This window comes from Apteryx rowi, unplaced genomic scaffold (assembly GCF_003343035.1).
Source record: "Apteryx rowi isolate R43461 unplaced genomic scaffold, aptRow1 scaffold_1, whole genome shotgun sequence".
Taxonomy (NCBI): Eukaryota; Metazoa; Chordata; class Aves; order Apterygiformes; family Apterygidae; genus Apteryx; species Apteryx rowi.
Genome location: NW_020447196.1, coordinates 911,379 through 935,401, shown reverse-complemented (window position 1 = coordinate 935,401; position 24,023 = coordinate 911,379). Strand labels below are relative to the sequence as shown.

The 24,023-nt window shown below is 34.4% G+C and overlaps 1 protein-coding gene across 11 annotated transcripts in view; it reads left to right on the top strand.

The window, feature by feature from the left end:
* Positions 1–24,023, top strand: part of PHKB (phosphorylase kinase regulatory subunit beta) — a 100,452-nt gene that overhangs the window by 11,499 nt on the left and 64,930 nt on the right. For 8 of the 11 annotated variants that reach the window (XM_026059982.1, XM_026060065.1, XM_026060015.1 and 5 more), the window contains 5 exons: positions 1,566–1,704; positions 6,234–6,333; positions 10,067–10,174; positions 12,235–12,315; positions 20,226–20,341. In XM_026059982.1, the coding sequence (XP_025915767.1) occupies positions 1,566–1,704; positions 6,234–6,333; positions 10,067–10,174; positions 12,235–12,315; positions 20,226–20,341 (544 nt within the window). Of the gene's footprint in view, positions 1–1,565; positions 1,705–4,898; positions 4,987–6,216; positions 6,334–6,785; positions 6,874–10,066; positions 10,175–12,234; positions 12,316–20,225; positions 20,342–24,023 lie in introns of those variants that run through there. The other 3 variants (XM_026060054.1, XM_026060043.1, XM_026060037.1) reach the window with 3 other exon arrangements.

The window sequence follows — 24,023 nt, the reverse complement described above, 5'->3', positions numbered from 1 at the left end:
AAGACAAGCTTACTCTTATACCTTCCTAATGTATGTACTGTCTTGGTTAGGACCTTTTTAAATTTTGAGCTGCATCTGTTCATTTTGGATGGGGGTAGGAGAAGAGGAGAAAAAAAAATTTCTATCATTTAGATGAGCAGGGCCACTCGCAGGTTAATCCTCATACTACTTTTTGATTCTCCTAGGAGACCCCTCCAACTGAAATATTAGAAATGGGATAGAACATATCCCATCTATATTGTAGCAATGAACTGTTAGTTATGAGGTTATCCATATAGTTGTTTCTGAATTGTTGAATAGAAGAGCTCAAAGTATCTAGGATAGATAATTAAATATACCTGTTCCAATATTGTCATGTTGTTTTGTTGTGTTATTTTTAAGGTCTCTTAAAATCTGTCCAGCCTGGTCTTGTAGCTATTGCAAAGACCTGAAGTTAGTAGAAATTATGTATGTATATGAAGGCTTAAGGCTACAGTTATGAAAACATTAGCCTTGTTTAAAAAAAAAAAAAAAGTACTGTTCCCAATTTAATTTGGGCTGTGATTGCTAGAAGTATACATATTATACTTTTGCACAGTAGAATATGAATTTCTTTCACTGCTCAGTGATGGTAACTATTCATCTGTGTTGTCTGTATTATTCTGTGTTGAGCAGAAGCAACACTGCCAATATTAACTACTTAAGTAAATGAAGATCTTATTCTATACATTACTGTAAATATCGTGGAAAATTTTTGCAGCTTTAGTTTCTTGTTGAGTTATAATGTAGATTTATTCCTTTCAGATGCATTGCATCTGCATATTGAAGGTATATTATTAAAGTTTCTGAGTTTCATAGGAAATAACAGAAAATTTTAGGTCCTGATCACATTCTGAAGCTCATATTTGTTAATTGCACAAGTATATTTTAAAAAAAAATGGTTTATATCAACAAACCTGAAATGTGAACCAAACTTCTAAGCTGTCCAAATAATTGTTTAGCTACTAGCTGTTTCCTAATTTTGAATTGGCACCAGGTCTGTTTACAAAGGTTAAAAAAAAAAAATCTACTGTAAGTAATTTTGAGAATTTCTTTTGGCATAAAACCACTGCTATAAAAGTCACATTCTTTTTGAAATTGTCATTACTTTTGGTGTGTCTCCAGATCACTGGAGGATAAATGCCATGGCATGAGAATCTTTACCATCTGATATCTGGAATCCAGCCAAGACTACAGGAAGTTGTTGACTTGAAAATTGAAAAGCTGAAGTTATTGAAAAATGTTTATGTATCTTTAAGTATAAGTTACTGAACTACATTGAAGAGATTCTGTACTGAGTGGATTGTACTATAGTAATAGAGCCATAGAAATTGTTTTGAATATTTACTTTTGGGGAGAAAAAAGTTTCAATGTGACTGACAAAATAAGCCAACATGGAAAAAAAATACTTTTTGTATCTTCTGGCTTCAGTTTTACCTTTTGCATTCTCTAACAGGTTATTCACATTTCGATTTCTCTCTGAAAAGCTACGTAGAAACCAAAAGAAACATAAATGTTATTAATACTACCTTTTTTCACTTTTGCAGTTAAGTCAACGTTGCTACTCTACCAAAGCCCAACCACAGGTCTATTTCCTACAAAGACGTATGGGGATAACCGAAAGGCAAAAGTACAAGACAGTCTTTACTGTGCTGCATGTGCCTGGGCATTAGCCCTTGCTTACAGGTGAATAATGTCTAAATTCACATCTCTGCCACATTACTTTCTGTTATGCAATATCCTGGGAATGTTTTAAGAGACAAAGCTTTATCAAAAATAGCTTTGTAAACCTGTAGAGATGGTACACATTTCTGAATCTCATTAAAAATATTTGCATAGTTGCTAAACTAAAAATGTCACTCCACTTCCCATAAGTAAACAGATGTTTTCATATAATTTCATTGGAACCAATATTCTGAAACAGTGGAATTAACCCAAGCTTTAAAAAATAAAGGTTATTGCAGCAAACTGTACTCGAGGAATACTCCTGCTCTTTGTAAATGTAGAAGGAGGGTTGAGAGCAGAAACTGATGTTACAGGTGGTAACAATCGGAGTACTCACAGGAGATAGAATCCTTGAACACTAAGAAATAAAGATTTGGGAAATAACAGGACTATGCTTGGTAGGAACTAAGAGCTTGAGACTGCCCAAACAAAAAGATATTTGTTTGGGTTTTGTCGTATGTTGACTTACTAAGGTTTTTTCCTTTTTCCTGTTGCCTCCCTTCCACTCCATTTGTCCATAATTCCACTCTAATTATGTGTGTGTTCATTTCTTAGCCCTAGTGTATTAACTGTTAAGTGGTACAGACTCATCAAGATCTACGGGTTTAGTTATACTTGCATTAGTATTCTAATTATCAGTCCATATTCTTTTCTAATTTTTTAGGTTCACTTTCTGTAAGAATTCCTGTAGCTTGTTGTTAATGTGTGATGCTAGTTTGTTTTCTATGGCTACATTTACAATAACAAGTAATTTGGCTCAGTAGGAATGCATCAGTGACTTTAATCAGTTGGTCCTGAGGCCCCTATTCCTACACCATGTGCATTTTGAAGGTTTTACTTCAGACTGGGTATAGTCTAGCTTCCGAGACCAAACATTCCCCCCTCCCACCCGCCATTCCCTGCCCCGCCATTCCCTGCCCCGCCATTCCCTGCCCCGCCATTCCCTGCCCCGCCATTCCCTGCCCCGCCATTCCCTGCCCCATGCATATAATTCAGAGCTGTTCAAAGGACTAATCATTAATTTCGACCTTTTGTTAGACTGCAGGAGTTAGAGAGATTAGAGCACATTCCTTGTAGTTTAGTTTATTCCAAGAGGAATCTATTTTGTGGGCACTGAAGCTGCTTTGTGTATCAAACCAACAGGTGATAAGTGGGGATGATTAGGGGATTCCCTTCAAAGTTGCAGTGCTGGTTCAGACTAAAATGCTAACTAATACAGGCACAGCCTACCTTGAAATTCAGATCCGAATCAGAGTTTTCAGTATGCTCTGTCAGTGTCTATAACTTTTCTTTGCTTACAGTTATTTCTTCACTGCTTACTATTATTACAGATTTGATTCAGTTAAAATATTTAGTGTTTTAAAGTTGTTGCTTTTTCCTGATGACAGAATCATGGAATCAGTGAAAATAAGTGGATTTCTATTTTATTTTACATATTTAATGTCCTCTGCATTTGCTTTCTTAAATGAGTTTTACATTTAATAACTTAATGACATTCCATTTCTTAAGTTTCCATGTTTTGATGGTAGAACAAAAATCTGCAAAAACATAACGATTCAAAATGTTACCAAAAATATGTAAGTTATAGGTATAAGTTGTTAAACTTTCTGTGGAACTAGGGAATTTGGTTGGATGAAGTTTAGGGCTTGTAAAATACAACGAGGTTCACAACTCACGTTGCAATGACTTACTGTTCTTTTCCAGAACTCTTTAGTATGACTGACTTGATGGGAAAAGTATAGTACCAGTTCTACTTAGACTTTAAAAAATTGTGTTTGTTAGCCATTTTTTAAGCAATGGTAGTCTTTTCAAAATGTATCCTGTGGTTTTAATCCTGATAATAGTAAATATTTTTTACATTACTCTGAAATTGATCATCTGTGAAGGATTTTACGAAGTTTCCATTCCTAAATGGTTTGCTTGCATTGTAATCTTAGTAAGATTATTATTTACACAGTAGCAGCAATCTTAACACCCAGACTAAACTACCAGATATTTTGGAATATTGTTATTTCTGACAATACAAAAGAAGTGGGAAGAAAAAAAAATTTGTATTTGTTCCTAAGCAAAAGTTTTTTTCACAGCTTTATAGGAGGTCTTAGTTTTCATCATTTTGGTTTCCTTTCATCTGCTTGATAGTTAAGTTGATGGCCCCTTGATTTCTGTGATGTTATCTTCTCAAGGTGTTAAGCAGTAGCTTTTGATAAGAAAATGGATAGGCTTGACAAACAATGCTCCAATAGATTTAATTTAAATTTTTTACTGTATCAACTGTTAGTTCTTTTTGTTCTTTTTCATTGCTGTCTCATTGGAGAAGTAGGTTAGGAATTTGTGCAGTTTAGTAAGACTTTAAGAATCTTTGGAGAGTTACTTCCCATAGTATTTTATTCATAAGTCCTTCTGCTTTAGGCATAATTAGTATGTAAATTGCTTTTCAGGGTTTAGAATTCCTTCTCTTTTTTCCTTGCTTTTTCCCACTTCCACTCTCACCCAAAAAAATACAGTAAAGGTGGCGATAATTCAAATCCAGTGTTTTTAAGAAAGAAGACCGACATGCAAATATTGGGTAATTTACTCTCATGTAGTGAGTTAGTAATCACTTTCTTTGACAAAATTCTAGTATATTTTGCAGAAAGAGAGCCAGAAATAGTAGGTGGGGCTACCGCTGAAGATGATCTGTTTAGTGGGCAAAAAGTTTAGCGTTTCTTTTCTGTCTCTACTTACTGCTTTAGATTCTATACCTTTGAAACTAATGTGAAAAAACCCCAGTTATTAAAAATTGTTGGACTTCTAAGACATTTTGTTTCAAAATGAGGCTTTTTGAAAGAGAAGACAAGCTTAGAGGGATCTTTTTTGTAATTACTGGTCTGCACTTACTTCCAAAGATAATAAACAAAACCCAAACTTTTAGCCATTTAACACCAATTTAGGGTTTGGCATTAATTAATTTAGGATTTGACAGTATCTTGAAGGTACTGTGTGTGATATTTTAGTGAATTTCAAAATTTTGAGAAATTAAGATTCAGAATATGTGAATGTTACTTTCATTTCATTGTATTGAAATCTTTACATCTTTTAATTCTTTCTGTGCATTGGAATAAAAGCATTTAAACAGAAAAATTTTAGGAGGAAGAATAAAAAGTGAAGAGGTGATTTTTCTGAAGCCTCGTGGAAAAGAGCGTGGGACAGCTTTGCCTGAGTTACATAGTCTTTAATTCCCATTATTTAGAATCATACCAGATGGTAAGAAATCTTGCATTTGAAGGAAGGGAAAAGTGGCATGATAAATAGTTTGTGTGTTACTTCTGCTTATGCTCAAAACAGGGTCCCACACTAGTTGCTGCACAACCAATTTGCTTTGATAGGCAAAGGTCAAAGATTTAAATATATGGCTAAAATCAGAAGTGAGCCAAGGCACAGGACTCACTGTGGAAGTCTGCATTATCTTCTGTATGCAGATTACTATGCCTGACTTAAACCAGTGCTGGTGTTCACTTTTATAAAGGCTGCATTCCTTGAGAGCACATTAAGAAAATAAATGCTGCTTTTGAAAGTAGAAGAGAGAAAAACCTAGGTTTTTGCACATGAGAAAGCTCTGAAGTTTCAGCATTTCTTACTGCTCTTTGAAGTTATAATAATGTTGAGAATAAATCCTACCAGTCCAAAACAAAAACAAAAAACAAAAAACAAACCCCAAAACAAAAAAGACTCATTTTGTATTATCTGGTTTCATTCATTTTTTTGCTTGTTTGAACCTTATAATTGAAGGTAAGTGCATTTCATGTATCTAAGATTACCATTTAAATAGTATGATTTTTTGGATGTGCTATGATTTTTAAAGTTATTGCTGACTCTTTGATTTACAATTTAGGTAGCAGAACCTCAGTATAAACTCCTAACATGTTTGGGGGGTAGTTTGCATGAAAGCAATGATCAGGTTTGTTTACTATATATTTCTATATTGTTAAAATAATTTTGGTTTAGGCATTGCTTTTAATATATATTTAGTAATGTAATAGCTGTGAATATTGTTTGATTTTATGGTATGAAAATATTGAGGTACCTGGAAATGTGTTTCTGAATACGCACGGTAGCTATCATTCAGACTCTTGTATGCACAGCTGTAGCCTATCAACATCAGGAAAGTATGCTTGGTTATGAATGGCAGATATTTTGTAGAATAAAAGAGAAATTATCTTCATGTTTTGGATTTCTTGAGGAAAACAAAATGGCTTGTTATAATAGCTTCAAGGTTTTTTTTTTCCATTTTTAATTTCGAAATAGAAATGTTTGTGCAAGTTGCAACATAAACTGAAAAACTTTTTTTAATCAGAGAAGTTTGGGTAGGGCTATAAATACATTGGTATGAATGCGGGTACCACTATATAACATTGTTAGCTAAATACTTAATATTCCAAAGCACTAATGTGACCTTTAATTTTTTCCTAATGCATTTCCAATTTGTTTTATGAGTTATCTCTCTTACCCAGGCGTATTGATGATGACAAGGGAAGGACACATGAACTGGAGCATTCTGCTATAAAATGTATGAGAGGAATTCTCTACTGCTACATGCGACAGGCTGATAAGGTAAAACACTGTAGTGTGGACACAAGCACTCACTTAGTTCTAAAGGATTAATTAAAACTGTAAAAACTAACTTCTTCTAAATATAGATAAAATACAATAGCGGAATGCACTATTACAGTGTGGCTTAGCTAAGAACTGCTGCTTCATTTTATCAGGCTTCAGCGTTGTTTTAAGGTATAAAAGACATAAAGCCTTTTACAAAATGAATAAGCTGCAGACTTCAAACTTAATTGCAGAAGTAACTCAAAGAAAGTATTTATCACATTTAAACATCAGTCCATTAATGATATACTTTTGATGTCTTTTTGTTGTTGTTGTTAATGTTTAAATGGAAAGATATTTGTTTTAACTAAGGATGAAGTGTTTTCTTTATGCTGTTGACTTGGTTATTGCGTTTGAGGTCATTCTCCCTACTGGGTGATCATTCCGATGATTTTGCTTGGTTTCTTTAGTAGCAGCTTTCCACTCTCCTTTGACTTAATGATGTAAATTCAGAAAGGCAGCAATACCAAATTGAATGAGGAAAGAGGGTAAACTCTTGTGAGTATACACTGAATATTCTTTAAACTTAAGTGATTTTTTATCTATGAGTAGTGTTTTTAAATTGTTGAATCATGTTCCACTTAGTCTATTTTTTGTATATGCAATCTCATCAGATAAAAGAAACTAAGGAGTGTAGGAGAGTTAAAGGTGTGTTCTGTCATTTTAAAATTTGCATATCTGAAATGTCTAGCTTGAACCATAACAGCATATTGGAATGTAAAATTAAAAGTAATGGGGGGGCAAAAGGCAAAAGCTTTTCCCTATTTACCCTGGATATTTGGCAAAATTTTGTACACTGTCAGCTTTGTTTTGTTTGATGTCTAGCTGTGTTTCRTGTTGTGTAAACTAGAACGTACTCTGTCAACCTCAGACAAGTTCTTTGGGTCGATCTTGCATTCTCTTGTGAGGGCTTTGTGGAAGGTGTGCATGCATAACAAGAGCAGAGGTGTTCCTTTTCCCTCTCCTCCCCCCACCCCTCCTTTTGGTTCCAAGATGGTGTTCTTAACCCTGTTAAGAACTGGAGCTGGAAGGAGTAGCAGTGCAATTTTGTGTGGTCCTTTTGCCCTCTACATTTCTAAACATACAAATCTCAGGGAGTAATAGAAGTAGGGTATCAAGGAACTGCTTTCATTTCATATACCTCTGCGCAGAACTGAGTAATAGATAAAGCCTGGGGGCAAAACCCCCTTATTTTTCTCTGCATTGATAAGTCGTCTTCTAGATTCAGGTAAAAGTCAGGGTTTAGTGAAAGCCTGGAGATGTGGAACACAACAGAAATGCTTCCTTTTTTGATGTAGCTTTTTGGACCCGGGGATGAGCAAAGCTCCAAGAGACTTAACTGCTATTGTTGTTTCTTTCTCAATATAAAGTGCTAGGTGAAAGTATAAAATAAAGTGAAAGAAGAATAGAAAATATTCTTGTGGAGGTGTCCACTATCATTTGCTTGAAGAATCCAGAGCACATTCCTTGACTAATAGAACTTAAATAGTTAAAAATGTGTGAAAATGTGATATATATATATATATATATATATATTTTTTTTAATAATACTCCATCTAAAAACTTGCAAGGTTTTGTGTTGTTTGGTGTATTTTTTTTTATTTTTTCCCTGCCCAGCTAGTCAGTTTCTGAGAAACAAATTTGAAGATGTGCTTTTAATCAAGTATACAAAGTTACTGAACAAGATGAAGTGAAACTGTTAAAAATTATCAAGATTATGAGCAGTTATCCTGAAGAAGCAAAGATTTGTTTCATAAATGTAGTCATTTGCTTACCCTTAAGTGTTTTTCTTGYTTGTTTGTTTTTTGTTTTATGTTGTGCTCCTTTCTAAAAGGCAACTCTTGTCTTGGTATCAGGGGATAGAAGTGTAAAGGGAGACTGTGTTCTTTTATAATCGCTTTTATGTTTAAGATCTGCAACTAGCTTTGTGATTTTGTAGATTTTTTTTAACACTGCTTGTATTTTTATCAAATAGTTATATATCTTCTAAAAGATAAGACATAAAAAGGAGAAAGCGAGGCTATTTCATTAATAGTTTATCCTTTTTAACTTCCTTTAGACACTGGAATGACTGAATTATATTCTTTCTTCATTAACAAGTGTAGTATATTATGAAAGTGCAACATCAGAAAAAAAAAACCTGTATTAAATGTTAGATGTTATGGAAAAGTAGGTTTTATTAGTACGTTGATGGGAGGATCTATATCAGACCTATATTTTTGCCTTCCCAGGCCTAGTGCTGCTGGTTGTTATCAACAAAGATCTGTTCAAATGTTAATCATCAGTAAAAGTGCATATGTCTTGGAATTTTTTCATAGTGAAAAGATATACTATCAGTGTTGGTAGTTATCATAACCTAAAACATCTTCAGATTACAACATTGGATAGGTTTTTGAAGACTAATCTAACATGTAATATGTAGTCAAAGTAGCTTCTTTAATTATTTTTATTTGGCTTTTCCTTATCAAAATTCAGATTTGGTGCATTAATTTTGCACAGTGGTTAGCAGTAATTCTGCAGATAGTTAGATATCTATACTGTATTCCATGTGATTATTTTAAAAGTTTCATGTCACAGACTTATTTCTATTTTTAAAAATCATTTTCCTGTTACCACATAGTTCACATCATTCTAGGCACACGAACTCAAAAGTTATGTTTGTAGGCATATGGTATCAATAATAAGCAAATTGGGTGTATTGCCAGAGCTGTTTTTGCCAAAATTTTTCTAAACTTTTTTAGTCTGTTTCTTCATTGTCTCATATCTGGACCTAAATTGGTCTTGTTACAGTGGAGCTGTTGTTTTTCCCTTTGACATGCAGCGGTTTGTTTTGGGGATGTTCAGCGCAGATGTGAATAATAAACATTAAATTAATACAGATGTCATACTGTTGATATATTGGTTGTCATTTTTCACCTTGATTACTGTAAATGCTTGTCTCTTCCTGCAGTGCAGTAATACGCAGTCTGAGGTACCTAACAGATGTGATTCAAATTGGACTTTATTCTTAGAGACTGTGTATGGGCTGACCAATGTAGAAGGAAGATATATAATTCATTTTATTGGGGAAAAAAATGCTAAAATACTGAGATGTGACTTGAATAGATGATTCTGTGACAAAAATTGCAGTTGTTACCTTCTACTGCTATTGAACATATGAGTTGTAACCTAAAATGTGTTGAGTATGTTCACTGACTAGTCACGGTAACTCCACAGAATAGTATTGACTTACTGTCTTGCACCTGAATCATACCTATGTATGATTCATTGGTGGAGAAGAATGTCTTATGAAGATAGCAGCGCTGAAAACGTCACGAAACTCGGACGATGTGTTGGTAATGACTGCTAAACAAATGTAACCATTGCCTGAAGGAGCTGACAATTGTTAACGTTGCTGTAGTTTTGATCAAGTAATACTGCCAGAAGATGAGGGTGACTAAATATCTATAGCTATCTGTTAGGGATTTTTTTTTCCTACCAAGAAAAAAGAGTTTAAATAGATCGGCTGAATATTCTTTAAGTACCTGTAAAATACACATTTTGATAAATATCAAATTTTTTAAGTTTCATGTAGCTTGGTGCTCATATCAGGAAACTTTCAAATATCTGAGTTATATAGTGAATTTGTGATTGCCAAATATATTCAAATTATTGACTTTGGTTTTGTGTTTTGCCTTTAATTCACCTTTAGGTTCAGCGGTTTAAGCAAGACCCCAAGCCATCTGAATGTCTTCATTCTGTTTTCAGTGCACAGACTGGAGATGAGGTCTTCTCCTGTGAGGAATATGGTCATCTTCAGGTAAAGTAAGCGTGTGTGTGTGTGTCAGTGTAAATGAGAGTTCAGATGGTTTTCAGATAATGTTGTATCTGTTTTTTCATGATGCAGTCTTCTCAAAAGTTGTTAGATTTGTGAAAAGTTGATAAATTGAGATTCCTTCTGTATCTTTTGGTGAAAAGGACAGACTGCTTTAAAATTGACTGTGTGGTACATCTTGGTCAGAAGATACTGAAATAGCTGTGGGGAGGTGTGTGTTTATTTTAAAGTTGCTTCTTCTTGAGCCTAACAAGTGGCTGTCATTAAATAATCCTGGCAGAAAAAGTTGAAGCAGTCAGTAAAGTGAAAGATTCAGTGTAATCTTATACTGGAAACTGTATTTCTTATTTATGTACCCAGCTTAGTTTTCTGGAAGTCTGAGCAATTTTATTTCATAGGAAAAATTTAAGGTACACTGCCAGCATCTTTGTCTAGCTGTTAATTTGCTGTTCACTATTAGATGCAGTGTTTCCTAATAAAATTCATGATATGACTCTTCTGTTTATTGGTTGTTTTTTTCTTTCRTTTGCCAAAGCATTGATTTGCCCTTGTGATAAAAGAAAGATTCTAGCCTTTTATTCATTTTCAAAAAATTGTGTAGATCGCTATTTTCAGAAGATTGGATTTATTTTATTTTATTTTATTTTTTAAACCTTCAGCCCCTTCTTTGCACTCATTTGCCCCTTCTTTGCATTCTGTCTTTTTGCATTCCATAACCTGACATACTCCTTTAGTTTTGGAATTGCTTGTGAGATAATCAGAAGTGACAGTAGGTTGATAATTATTTAATTTCATGGTGCCAATGGCACCAGAATAGTTCTGCTGTATAGGATAAATGTGTTGGATTTAGAAAATGTATGTTGTGAGGAAAAATGACTTGTGGAATTATCCTAAGTTTTCACTTTTGGATTTCTGAGTGAAACTTCCTGAACATGCACACCGTATTATATCCACAGGGAAGCAAAAATTTGGGGATCTGAGGAGCATGGTTTGATAGTTCTAAGTCTCTATCTCATGGCAACTCGGTCCCTCCTGGAAATGTGAATGCAAATTCCCTTCTGTCACCACACATCTCCAGAAATAGAGGGTTTTTAGCCATGTGAAGATAACAGACAGCAGCATAACTGAAGCAGCTGAGTTGGGAAGAAAGGAATATATTGGCTAGTCGGCCAGCCATTATTGCTGTACTTAGCTCTTTTCAGTCTGTATTAAGAAATTGGAGTCAGTGGTTTTTTAAAACGCTAGGGTGTTTGGAATCTGGACATTATTCTTTAACTGCTATATTTCAAATAAAAATCCATTTTCGTTCTAGAYGATTTCTCTGAATTTCACATATTGAGATTGTGGTTTTGTAGCTCATTGAAGCGAGTTATTATAAACTTTCTTTATTGAGGTCATATAAATTCTCAATTGCATAAAAATGTTGTGCAACAGAAACACTTTTTCTTTGATTCATTAATAGTCTGACAAGATACTCATCTGTGCAACTGTTGAAGTAATAACTGTTAATAAATACCATGTACAAAAGAAAATTTTTTTTATAACTATAATCATAGTCTGAATGTTATAATTATTCTTCTACCAGGTGATTTATCTCAATAGTCCAGTTAGGGATCAAGGGGTCTGTTTTTTAGATAAGCCTTTAATACGCTACTTCTCTTTTGGTGCTCTACTTGCTAATAAATTGTTATATATATGAATTTGAGATAGCTTGTGACTAGAGTGATTTCATATGGGTCAATGCGGTATTCTTAAACAAAATCTTTTTAATACCATTGTTTCAAATACTTTAAAGAATGATGCTGTAGAAGAAGTTGTAGAAGAGAATGCTTGCTTGTAGCACTTCTGTCTATCAATTGTTTCCACATCACTGCCTCTAGGTTATTATTATAGTAGGATAATATTTCTGAAGAACCAAAACTAATTCTGTGTTATCATGGGACCATCTTTATTACTGAGTAACTTTACATTTAACTTGTCTGTTTATTTGACTCCAATAAGCTTAAATTTAATTATAGTTTATTTTCTGTCTTTAATTACATCAGATAAATGCTGTGTCATTATTTCTCCTCTATTTGGTTGAGATGATCTCTTCGGGGCTGCAGATTATCTACAACACGGATGAGGTACTAATTGTTTTCTGATGTTAAAACACATGCTTTATTAAGGGTTTTTTTTTTCCAATGGTTTTATTTAATTACTAACTCTAAAATGATTTTTTTTCTAGAAATACACTGGAAATGTTTTCCACTTTTAATAGCAGTCAGTAAAGATAAATGGAATGGATGGATAGTGAAATAAATGAATAGGTAATAAAGTGTTAGATATGTGAAGAGCAAATTTAACAGGACATTGAAAACTTTTACAGTTCCCTGCTATGTTTGAAAGGTACAAGGTCAAGATTTTAAAGGTCTGTTGGGACAGTTAACTTCTAGTTCTGTTATTCTGAGTTTTCACCTTATTTCAAATCCATCAGTCAATGCATACTGTCCTGTGGAATTTCATCAGTATGAATAAATAGAGTATTTTCTGGAAAGCTTGAAGGACTTTCTTCAAATACATGTGAACCTATCGGTATTAGGAAATTCTGTCATATCTTGTTTTGGCAATATAGCTATATATATATATATATATATATATATATATATAGTATATATATATATATATATACACACAAACCTTTCTTCATGATATTAACATCTACCTTTCTAATCTAAGTGTGGGTTACATGTGCCTGAATAACTCTTCTGGAAGTGTTAGAGAGTACATAAATATATTGCCTTCTAGTTATCTTAAATGCTCTGTATGGAATCATCTCTTAGTTGGTTATTGCTTTGCCAGAATTCCTGGTTATCTTCATTATTTAGTATGAATGTACCCAGAAAGTAGGTTTGCTTGTCACAAAGATTAGACTGAGTGTATTTTTTAAAAATGTATTTTTGTTATTGGCCTGATGATTAAACTTTCAATAAAGTGCAATTTTTTATTTAGAATATTAATGGTAAATATTGATTATTATTTTTATATACTTCATTTTATTAGTGCTTAATCATACTTCATTTATTTAGTGAGGGTCTAGACTTACTTTTTGGATGGTAAACACTGCCAGGAATTTAAGATATACAACGTGAGTTAGTAAGTAAAATGTTGGCATGTTGCTTGAGAGTGGTGTAGTTTCTTTTATGTCCTGACAGTGTCACATAGAATGTTTTAATGGACTAGAAAACAATCAATCCTGTTTGATAAATATAGAAATATATATGTGACTTAATGTCTAGACAGGCATAATTAGAATAGCTTAGCTATTGTAGTACCACTAATCATTTTATGAGTATAAAAATACTATAGAATTAATCTGTAGGTCATTTTTGCAACACAGTTCACCTTCAAAATAGTAATGTGTGTTTTATTAATAAAGTGAAAGATGAGTCACAAACTCGCATTTCTTTATTTTAGGATGACAGTGAAATCAAATACTGAAAGAAGACCTGTACAATCCTCCCCCCACACCTTTCTTTTTTTTAATTATCTGATCTATGGACTGTGGAGATTTCTTGAAAAGAAGCTAGAAAAGTAGAATCCAGGACTTATAATTCATGAATGTATAAAATTCTAGCTACCAAAACCCACAGAAAACACTGCTTTCAACATAAAAAATATCCTGTATGATGTTGCCTATAGCAATAACAATTGTGATGCAGTGTCAGTCCAGCCTTATGCTGGCCAACTCTAAATAGATCTTGGGGTTTTTTTTTTACGTTTGGAAGGGAAATCTCTTCTTTTTACACTTCTTTTCCCCCAAATGAAATAAGTTTATTCACCTGTGTTGAATAAAACTGATTAGCCATTACATATGACAGGAGATTCACTGGGGGAAGGGAGTGTAATTCAATTGGAAATATGTTTCTTGCCTATGAAACAGCAAATTAATGTTATCAAGTGTGGCATTTTGAAGTATTATTTGAGGAAGAATTAGATAAAAAGAAGAAAATGGCTGCTTAAGCGTGAAGACTTGGTTTTTGTGTAAGGCTTAGTATTTGATGCTGTAAACAAAAAAGAATTTTGAGAATTTGGAATATTAAAACCTAAAACTATCAGTTTTAGAGCAAGAGATTTCTTTTGGTAGTCATGTGAAATAGTAAACAGCTGAGCTACAGGTTGCTGAAAGAAAGACAGGGAAAAATTGCTTTTTGGATTGTGGGAATGTAGGCACGGATGAATTTGAACATTCTGAGGCCTGGCCATGTTAGTATAAAACCAAAGCAGCCAGGAGTAGCATCAGTACCATGTACTGTACTGGCAAAATCTTTGCAATGTTAGAATAACCAGAGTACCTGAAAAGGCGAGCACCGTTATTTCCCTTCCCCTTTCCCTTCCCTTGGCTAAGCATCCCTCTGCAAGAATGCTACATGCAGCAGTTAACTTGCTCATTTTTGATGGGGAAAGGCTCCGTGCAACCTGCCATGAATCAAACTATAAATTCTCACCCACTTTCTTTTCTCCCAAGTCTCTTTTTTTTCCTTTGTGAAAGTAATAGCTTTCTGCTGCTGGATCTAGAGTGTTCAAATTCTAATGACATAATGATGAGTCATGACAAGGAGATGGTTACATAACTTTTTTACCTTTTTCTCCAAAATAAAGTAATATGTTATTTAGAGGAAGTAACTTTAATTTCCTGAGTCCTTTTATACTTTAAGTTTATTCCACTTTAATGTTGACTTCTAATGCTCCTTTAATTTGGCCTTGTTCTTATGCAGTATTATACAGCGCCATTTCTTAATGGTATGTTGTGTTTGCATCATTGTGATTTAGATTAATTATATTATGAAACTAAGCATATATTATTTTCAATGTAGGCTATATGCTTTAACAAAATGATTTTGTTAGAATGACAGCTGCTGCCTAATTAATACACAGAAAGACTGTAATCTGTTATTTAGTGTAGAAGACCTTAATGTTTGGTACAGTTGTTGAGACAATTTCCTATAGATCTGTGGCTATTTTGCTGCATCCATGCCAGTGGCAAGGACAAAGAAATAGTTTCTTAAGCTGAAGATTTCTTTCATAACACTTAATTTTAATAGTTTTGACTGACATATGCTGATAAATGCTATATTGCTGAGATACTTAAAACTGAAATTTGTCATTTATTTATTTTTTAAATCCACATCCATGATCTTATTGCTGTTATTTGCCCATATCTTGGGCAAATTGGACTTTTTTTTTCCTTAATGGCAGCCTGGATTCTAAGTAGAAAATGCAGTTCTTCTGAATGGCAAATTATGTTTTTCATTGTGAAAAAACTATCAATAGTGGGACTATATCTCCTATTGAAGCTCTTGAGGATGATTTCCTTGTCCTACTTTTTCTTCTGTGCTCAAATCTTGAATGTGATAAACAGTGGTGGCCAGCAGGATCTTTTAGTATTTGCTTCAGTTGGGAAATATTCTTGTTAGACATTAGGTGTGTAGTTATGCCATTATTAGCAAGCATATAGTCTGTATTTTGTACATATAATTCACTGGTGCGAATGTTCATGATAGATCCTACTAAGGAAGGCACTCAGACTCTGTAAGTTATTGATTAAAATACAATTTATTGGAGGTAACACAAGAAGGAAGATGGGAATAGCATAGATAATCCCTTCAAATGCTGGTAATCCCATTGTAAAGCATTGGACTGACTTCTAGTCCAGGCATGGCATGCTGCACATACCCCTTCTGTGCAGAAGTTCACCAGCATTATGGTCTGTAGAGCTCTTACAGGATTTTCTTAGAAGTAAACAATTCTATTCATTTCTATTGCCAAGCAAAAGGATGTTCGCATGAGAAAGTCCTGCTTCACTTTAAGATAAAGACAAGGACACGCAGGTGGCATAATCACCGTTGCCAAGTAGGAGCTGCCTACTGGCTCATCCATTATAATTAACCAGGTGATACGTATAGCACAGCACAGGCATGTGCCTACTCAGGTCAACTGTTATTTGGATCACTAACTCCTTGGTGTACAATAATCTTCTGGTTACGACTACTACGATATGTAAATAATTTCTCTATGTATTTAATATATCTGCACTTAGTTGTTTGCACAATTAATAAAAATTTCTCATTTAAAGATACAGAAAATTGCATTTTTATCTAATTATGAAGTGTTAACAAGTTTCTTTATCATGACAAGAAAATAAACGTACTAAAATCTCCTGATTTCTTTAAAAATCAAGCTATTTAAAACATCTAATAGCATTTTTTCCATTACAACAAATGTTAGAAAGCAGAACAGATCTAATTTTCTTTAAGCACACTTGTCCTGTGACCATTTTGGAGTGCTTCATTTATTTTGCATTTAGAAAGTTCGTTTGTAGAGGATAAACTGTATATTGAGTGCTGTAAAGCAGCTCATTCCTACTCTGTCCCCTTCTGAAATAAAGTTGCTTCGATTAGTGGTCAGAGGGCTGAACAACTTTAGGTGAAAGTATGATTTCTGTTTCCCTAGAGACATTAACAAGCCTAGTCAAAAATTAATTCAAAAGTTTTATGGCCATTTTCAAATTATTTCAATTTTGATGCCAAATAGGTGGTAGAACATGTAAGAGCTTGAAGTTTTTTATGTTAACATATCTAAGTAAGGTGTTGAAAAATCTGGTTCTATACATTATAATCTTTCTGATAAGATTATGAGTGCCTAAGTAGGCACTCCAATGCTCCAAGACTCTTTAGCAAGAGAAAAAGCTAATTTTTACGAGGTAGCAAATTTTCTTACACCCTCAAATTCAACTGCTTTTGAAAGAAATAGAAATTTCAGGTGAAGACAGAGGATATTAAGATTTACCTTTTTTTGTTGTTGTTTCTGATCTTATCAGTTACATTTGTACTGTAGAAGTGATCCATCTGTCTGATTCAAACTCTGCCAACTATGGAGATACAATGCTGCAAAAAAATGTAATTTCCTCTCCTTTTCCACTTCTTTGTTTATGCTAATGTGGAAGAAAAAAAGGGAGAAAGAGAATGACCAAAACTTCATCTTCCATTTTGTGGGATTCCATTGCATTCTCCTGTCAGTTGTATTTTTACCTTGTCTTTCTATTGTCATATGAATTTCTGACCTATAATTAAATAAGACCGGTCAATACCTTTATTTTTTATCTCTACTTGAGGAATTAATATTCTAGCATAAGTAAATAATATTCTAGCATAAGTAAACATTACTTTTTGGTCTTTTTTAAATCAAACTGATTAACTATCAGTTATGTTGGGTACTGGCAGATGTCCCTCTGAATATGATGGTCATATTGACCAATTCTTCTGTATCCTCAAATCAATTCAGATATTCTCCAGGAGAGATTTACAATCTCACCTTGGACTTGCAGGATTTTAACATGTCAAATCTATATAAAAAACAGAGATGCCTTTTTATCCTGATGTGTTATTGTATATGGAGATGGTTGCAGTGTATGATTTTTAGGAAATAAACCTTGAATCTGATAGATTGTCCCAGATGAAAATGTGGAAGTGATTTGTCCATCTGTTTTTTTTTGTCCATCTTAAGAATATTATTTTAGATAGCAAAAGAGAAAGGAAACATCCTCTGTTATTTTGATGCTTTTTTTTTTCTCTGCCATGTTCATTGAACAACAGACTGCTTAGCAGAAATAGAAATGATGACTTAGAGATGGCCTAATGCTTTCTAAGTTTAAGTGGGATGGAAAAAAAATATATTTCACTGGAAAGAAATGTTCAACTTTATGTTTGGGTAGCAGATGCCACATCCACTATGCTACCAATGCCACCTTGCTGTGTATTACCTAAACACACAGGAAAAGTGGATGACTTTTCACTTCTCAGAGAAACAGTAACATTATGGAAACAGTATGTTTTTGATTCATAAAATACATGCATTAACAGGTGTGACAAAAGTGGCAGACTTGATGATCGGAGTTGTGATAGACAACAGTAAATGACTGCTGAAAATGTTTGTGGTGAAGGAAAGGTTTGTGTATCAGGAGCAATCAAATACTATCGAAACACTAAAGGTTTTGCTCAAAAGCAGGGAGCAACTGTTATAATGCATGTGATTCTTTGCATTTGTCAAATCAGGACTTGCCAGTAGATGGGATAAGATCAAGAATATTTTCTGTTGCTTGAATTAGTACTAGCGGCTTTTAAATCTACCGCATTTCCTCAGCAGGCACTTACAAGACACTGCCTGTCACTCCAGATTTATTGGTCCAAAAAAGAGAGTGAATGGATCATCTCAGCCCAAGGTCTCTTTACCTTACATTGGAGATAGCTGACTTTTAATGGATCTAGAACTTGCTGCTGTTTGCTCACATACTCTGTTAGCAGAAATACACAGAGCTGTTTAAAGAAGAAATGGAAGTCATTATGTCTAGCTGAGGTTCTTTGCTAGGACTGAGTACTTTCATGTTTCCTACTTGAGTTACCCTGTTTTTCAGCATATTAAAAATAGATCTAAGGGCACAGCATGAAAGAACTGAAAAAGCCATAAAGCACGTTCCCCCTTTCTTAATTGTTTGACCCTAAAATTTTCAGAAATGATGAAGAGAATAGCAATGGCCTGAGAGAGTACTGCAATGGGCACTGTCAATTAAAGTCCTTCCACATCAGTTGTTCCTAACTAGTAGTTCCAGGCAGTAGTAGTCAGTGATGCACTTCACACACTTCTCTATTTAAAAAAAAAAAAAAAAAACCAAAAAACCCACAACATTTTCATGTCAATGCTCCATCAATTCCATTCATATTTAAAATAACACATAAGACTTCATTGATTGCCATAGTATATTTTTGTAGATTAAACACAAATGCATATGTTTTTTGAAACCTGTGCTGAAATGCCTTCAGTTCTCTCTTGCTCCTGTTATGAATTGCATGACTTATTTAGTGGCTTTCCTTTCCTAGAGAGTGAATTTTAAACTAGTGCTAGTACAGTAGAAGATGCTGACAGATGGCTGATGTTTGGCAGGCTGTCCACATGAATGTGTCTGTACACAGAACTCAGGGCTCAGGAGGGAGGAAATCATTGTATACAAGGTTGCTTATTGTCAGTCATGGCAACTGTCAATGAGTTATCCTCTAGTTCCATCTGTTTGCAGTTGAAAAATTAATTTAATCCCATCTTTGCATCCATAGCAAAGAGAGCAGCATATGATTATGCAAATGAATGAGCTTGATTGCAGTATCTACATATAAAATAGAATAACATTAGTATTTTCTTTCATCCATGCTGCATGCATATTCTTTATTACACTTTGCTCTATACATGCTTGATACCTGGATAAATAAGCTTAACACAGACAATCCATAATTTCTGTAAGAATGTTTTGGTACCAGCTTGTTTGTTGCATTTACATATCCGTGATGTGAATGATTGTTTTGTGAAGATTTCATTTGGCAACATTTTTTTTCCTCTTTTCCTCCCCTCCCCTTGCTAAATGCTTCCTTTTTCTGTAAATCTGCTTTTTGGAAATCCTTAGTTAGTCTTGTAAAATAACTGTAATTGACATCCCTTGCCCCCATATGTTCTGAACACCATCACTGGTAGAAGTATATAACCGTGCTGATGACTTTTTTATGTGGTACTCTTTGCTGCTTCACCTAGCTAATGCTTCTAAATTTCAGTTAAGGAGAGAAGTAGGAAAATTCACACTCTCAATCATTGGGTATTCAAGGCTCATTCAAACAAAGGTCATTTTAATACAACCAAACACTAAATTATAGGGAAGAATAGTACTGGGCATATCTACAGAGTGGGACAGTCTGTTTCCTTGAAACTGGTAGCTCTGAAAAGATTTGGTGTACAAATAACATGAGCACCCTATTGTGAAACTGTGGCAAAAACATCTGATATGAAATAGAATGGCAATAGAATATCTGAACTTGGGAGCATTCCATCTGAAATTGTTTTCAGAGTATAAGTCATAGTTCTGATGGCTGAAAAAACATCTTTGTCTTTCTGAAAACATGAGTAGAAGAAATTATGCTTTAATTTTCCTTCAGTCAATTTTCTTTCTTTCTCATAGGTGTCCTTCATTCAAAATCTTGTGTTTTGTGTGGAAAGATCCTATCGTGTACCCGACTTTGGTGTCTGGGAAAGAGGAAATAAATACAACAATGGCAGTCCAGAGCTGCATTCAAGGTAAGTGAGAGAACCTAATGCTTTCAGTCAAAGCAATTAAATGATATGAGTAAGAATTCATGTAGTGAGTTTAAAAAAAAAAAAACAAACCACTGTTTGAACTTTTACTGAAAAAATATCTGGTGTGAAAGTAAGGGCTCATTAAAGTGACTAAATTAAAGTTCTCTAAAGACTACAAGGTGTATTTTTGGAAAATTTGAAGCATAATTTCATCATCAAGTGCATGCTGAAGTAACCACATAGATGCCTAGCTATTTGAGTATTCAAATTCCAATAATTATGTGCAGCTGCATGTGTATGATTCTGAAATTTGTGTGCATAACAGTTCAGACAGTGAAGGTATGTGCAGTAGATTGGTTTCACAAAAATGTTTAGGAATTTCCTGATACAAGTAGACATTGAATCATGAGCCTAGGTTTTCTCATCTCCACTGTGCTGGGAGGAAGATTCTGGACACTGGAGGATAACCTAGTGCACAAGATCTTTTTCAAGTTCTTCAGGCTCTCCAAGTAACTGGGAGTTTTGATCCCTGTCCTATAAGGCAGGAATGTTTTTAACATTTTAGTATTAGAGTTCACTTCAATGAAATTGCTTATGTGCTGGCTATCTTGACAGTTCAAATCTGTAATCTAACCACTTTCTTTTTCTAAAATTACTATTGTCTTCCTGACTTTGACTTCTGAGGTTTAATCATAGAATTGGCTGTAGCTTCAATATCTTAAGATTTTTAAGATATCATTGATCATCATAATTGTCATGGGCTTGCAAATAATATATCTATGCTGCTTACAGTCTTTGGAGATGTTGCCAAATGAATCTGTGTTCCCATTTTAGTATGAAATAATTTTATTTAGTTCATATACAGGCATTTATTTTAAGCTGTATGTATAGTGACTTGTCATTGCAGCAAAACAATTAATTTAGGTATTTTTTTAAAGGCTTTTGTAGAGTTTTTTTTACAACCAGGAGAATTCAAAACTTCAAGAGATTGTTCTCTTTTATTAGCTTGTTYTTTTTTCCCCTCCCACATCTGTTAAACTGTCAATTGCCAGACTACGTGAGCATTCACCTAGAGAATCATATACCCCCTTCCACCTTTTGCCTTGTACAAATTACCAAAAGGAACAGTGAAACTCCTTGTCTCCTATTGTTTGCAGCATTCCTTTTATTCAATATGTGAGATTCCTCCAGGGAGAACTGAACATCTTTTAAACAGATGGAAATGTGCTGCTTGTTTTTCCTTAATATAGACTGACAATTACAGGGTTTTTTTTTTTCTAAGGGTGAAGTTTTATGAGATGGACTGAGCCAATCTAACAGAACACTGAGCTGGCGCAGAAGGAAGTACAGAGCTCTACCCTAATTTAAGTAGTAGACTTCTTTGGTCATCAGAAATGGTCATTGCCCCTATTTATCTTTCCTTGTGTGCGTGTTGATACTCTGTTTCACAAAAGGAAGCCAGTAAACACTTTAATTCATTAAAATCAAGAGGAAATGGAAGAAAAATATGTATTGAAAGATGCATTTAGATACTGTGCAGGAAAGCCCTGGGTATACTGAAATACTTTCTATCCTTTGTTATGTTACTACTCTAGTATATCTGCCTAAGAGAGCTATAAAAATAATTCAATAAGTGATTATAATGCTAATTAAGGTTAGTCACAAATGATATGTGTGTTTCTCCAGTGATTATGAGCTGAGAAGCAGTCACGTGTGTTTCAGTATCACTAGCACTGGACTCCCAGCACTAAACTCACGCTGTAGGTCTACATTTAGTGTGTGCTGGCTTTCAGAGTTAAAAGTTAATTCTTACCTTCTTTATTTGAAATAAGGTGAGGGTTTTTTTTACTGTATAATATGAAGTACCTACCATAACTGCAAACTCTGGCCTGTTAGATGCAGGTGTTTTAAGTATTTACACAGTCTTGGTATTCTCTCTTAGTGTAGTTCAAAACACTTCTAATAAATGATAGTGAAACACTCTGTGGACCAGGTCTTCATTGATGTATGTAAATTGTTGTTTTTTCCTGGTTCAAAGGCAAGATTTGTAACAGCTTTTATTCTAGTGTGATCCCCTTCCCAAATGGCTGAACTTCTGAAAAATTAAGTTGTCCAGTAACCATTAGATCAAGCTGCTCTCCAGGCATCTCTGAGTACCTCTGCAAAATGTCTTTGACATCTCCCATATGTACTGTGGGAGTAATGTTGTTTCTGAAGTGCAGCATCTTCATATTCCAAATCTAGGAGACTTCAGAGCCTTGATCTTGCTCTATTTTGTAGTGTAGATAGTATGCTGCTGTAGTGTTGTCCTTATTCTGGCTATTTTGTAAAACTTGCTTTGTTTTATCTAGTTGTTCTCTTTATTTTTATTTTATTTGCATACTTTGTCATGACTCAAATTCCAGTTCAACTGTACAACTTATGGATGGAGGCAGGAAACTGAATGGGAGGAGGATGTAAGGATGTATAAAGATCCTTAAGGATTTTGCTTTAAGATGTTTTTTTTTATTAGCAATTGGTAAGAATATACAAATTTTAGTATTTGCCCACAGGTATTTTACCAAGAGGGTAATTTAAAGCTATAGGTAATTATGAATGACATTTTAGTGGATTTACTAATGCTTTTAGTAATCCAGAAGTACAACTTCTTTAGGTTAAACATAACTCTAAGCTCCCTCTGTCCCAAATGTGGATCTAGACAGATGTGGACCTGGCAACTAGAAAGAAGCTAATGTTACACTTAGAAAGACAAGAAGGAGAACTCGTGGAACTCTAAGTCAGTTTGTCTTACTTCAGTCCCTGAAAAGATGATGAAACACTTCTTGAAATCCATTTCCAAACCTGTTAAGAGCTAGAAGGTAATCAGTAATAGTTAATGTGGACTTAATAACAACAGGTCATGCTTAGCCAACCTAGTTCCTTTCTATGGTGAAATGGCTGCGTCTGTGGACACAGGGGGTGTAGTTGGTGTAGTAAGCCTTTAGTAAGGCTGTTAATGCCAACTGTATTATCATTTTCATTTGAAAGCTGTCAAAATATGTGGTGGATGAATAGACTGTTTAAAGAGTTGAGAATTGGCTGGACTGGCCCAAACAGTAATAATCAATGGTTTGATAGCCAGTTAATGGCTGCTAATAACCAGAGTATTCAGGGGGCTCTTCTGAGGCCAATATTGTTCAGTATCATTATCAAAGGCTGGTATGATGAGAGAGGAAGTACTATGTGGACAAGACTAAACAGGGGGGGAGGCTGACATGCCAGACTTGAGGGACCTGGAGAAATGAGGGTTCAGCTAGAAGTAGTTCAACAGGAAGTGCAAAGTTCTGCATGTGCAATGATACATGAGGGTAAGGTAAGGTAAGATTGCACCTGGAGAGGTTCAGAGTGGACACTAGGAAAAACCTTTTCATTTGGAGGGCAGTGGAACACCAGAGAAGGTTCTCAGAAAAATTATGAAACTTGCATTTTTGGAAGTTTTTGAGACTTGTTTAGATGAGGCCATGGTGTACTTGAATCAGTCTTGGCTATAGCCTCGCTTCAAGTGAGAGCTGAAGTTGGGCTAGATGAGTTCCCAAGGTCCCCTTCAACCAACGTTTCTATCCTCTTTTAGAGGAGTATTTAAAGAGTGTTTGGTTTAGTCATGGTTTTGGGGCCATCTCCAAATAAGCATTTTTTCTGGAAA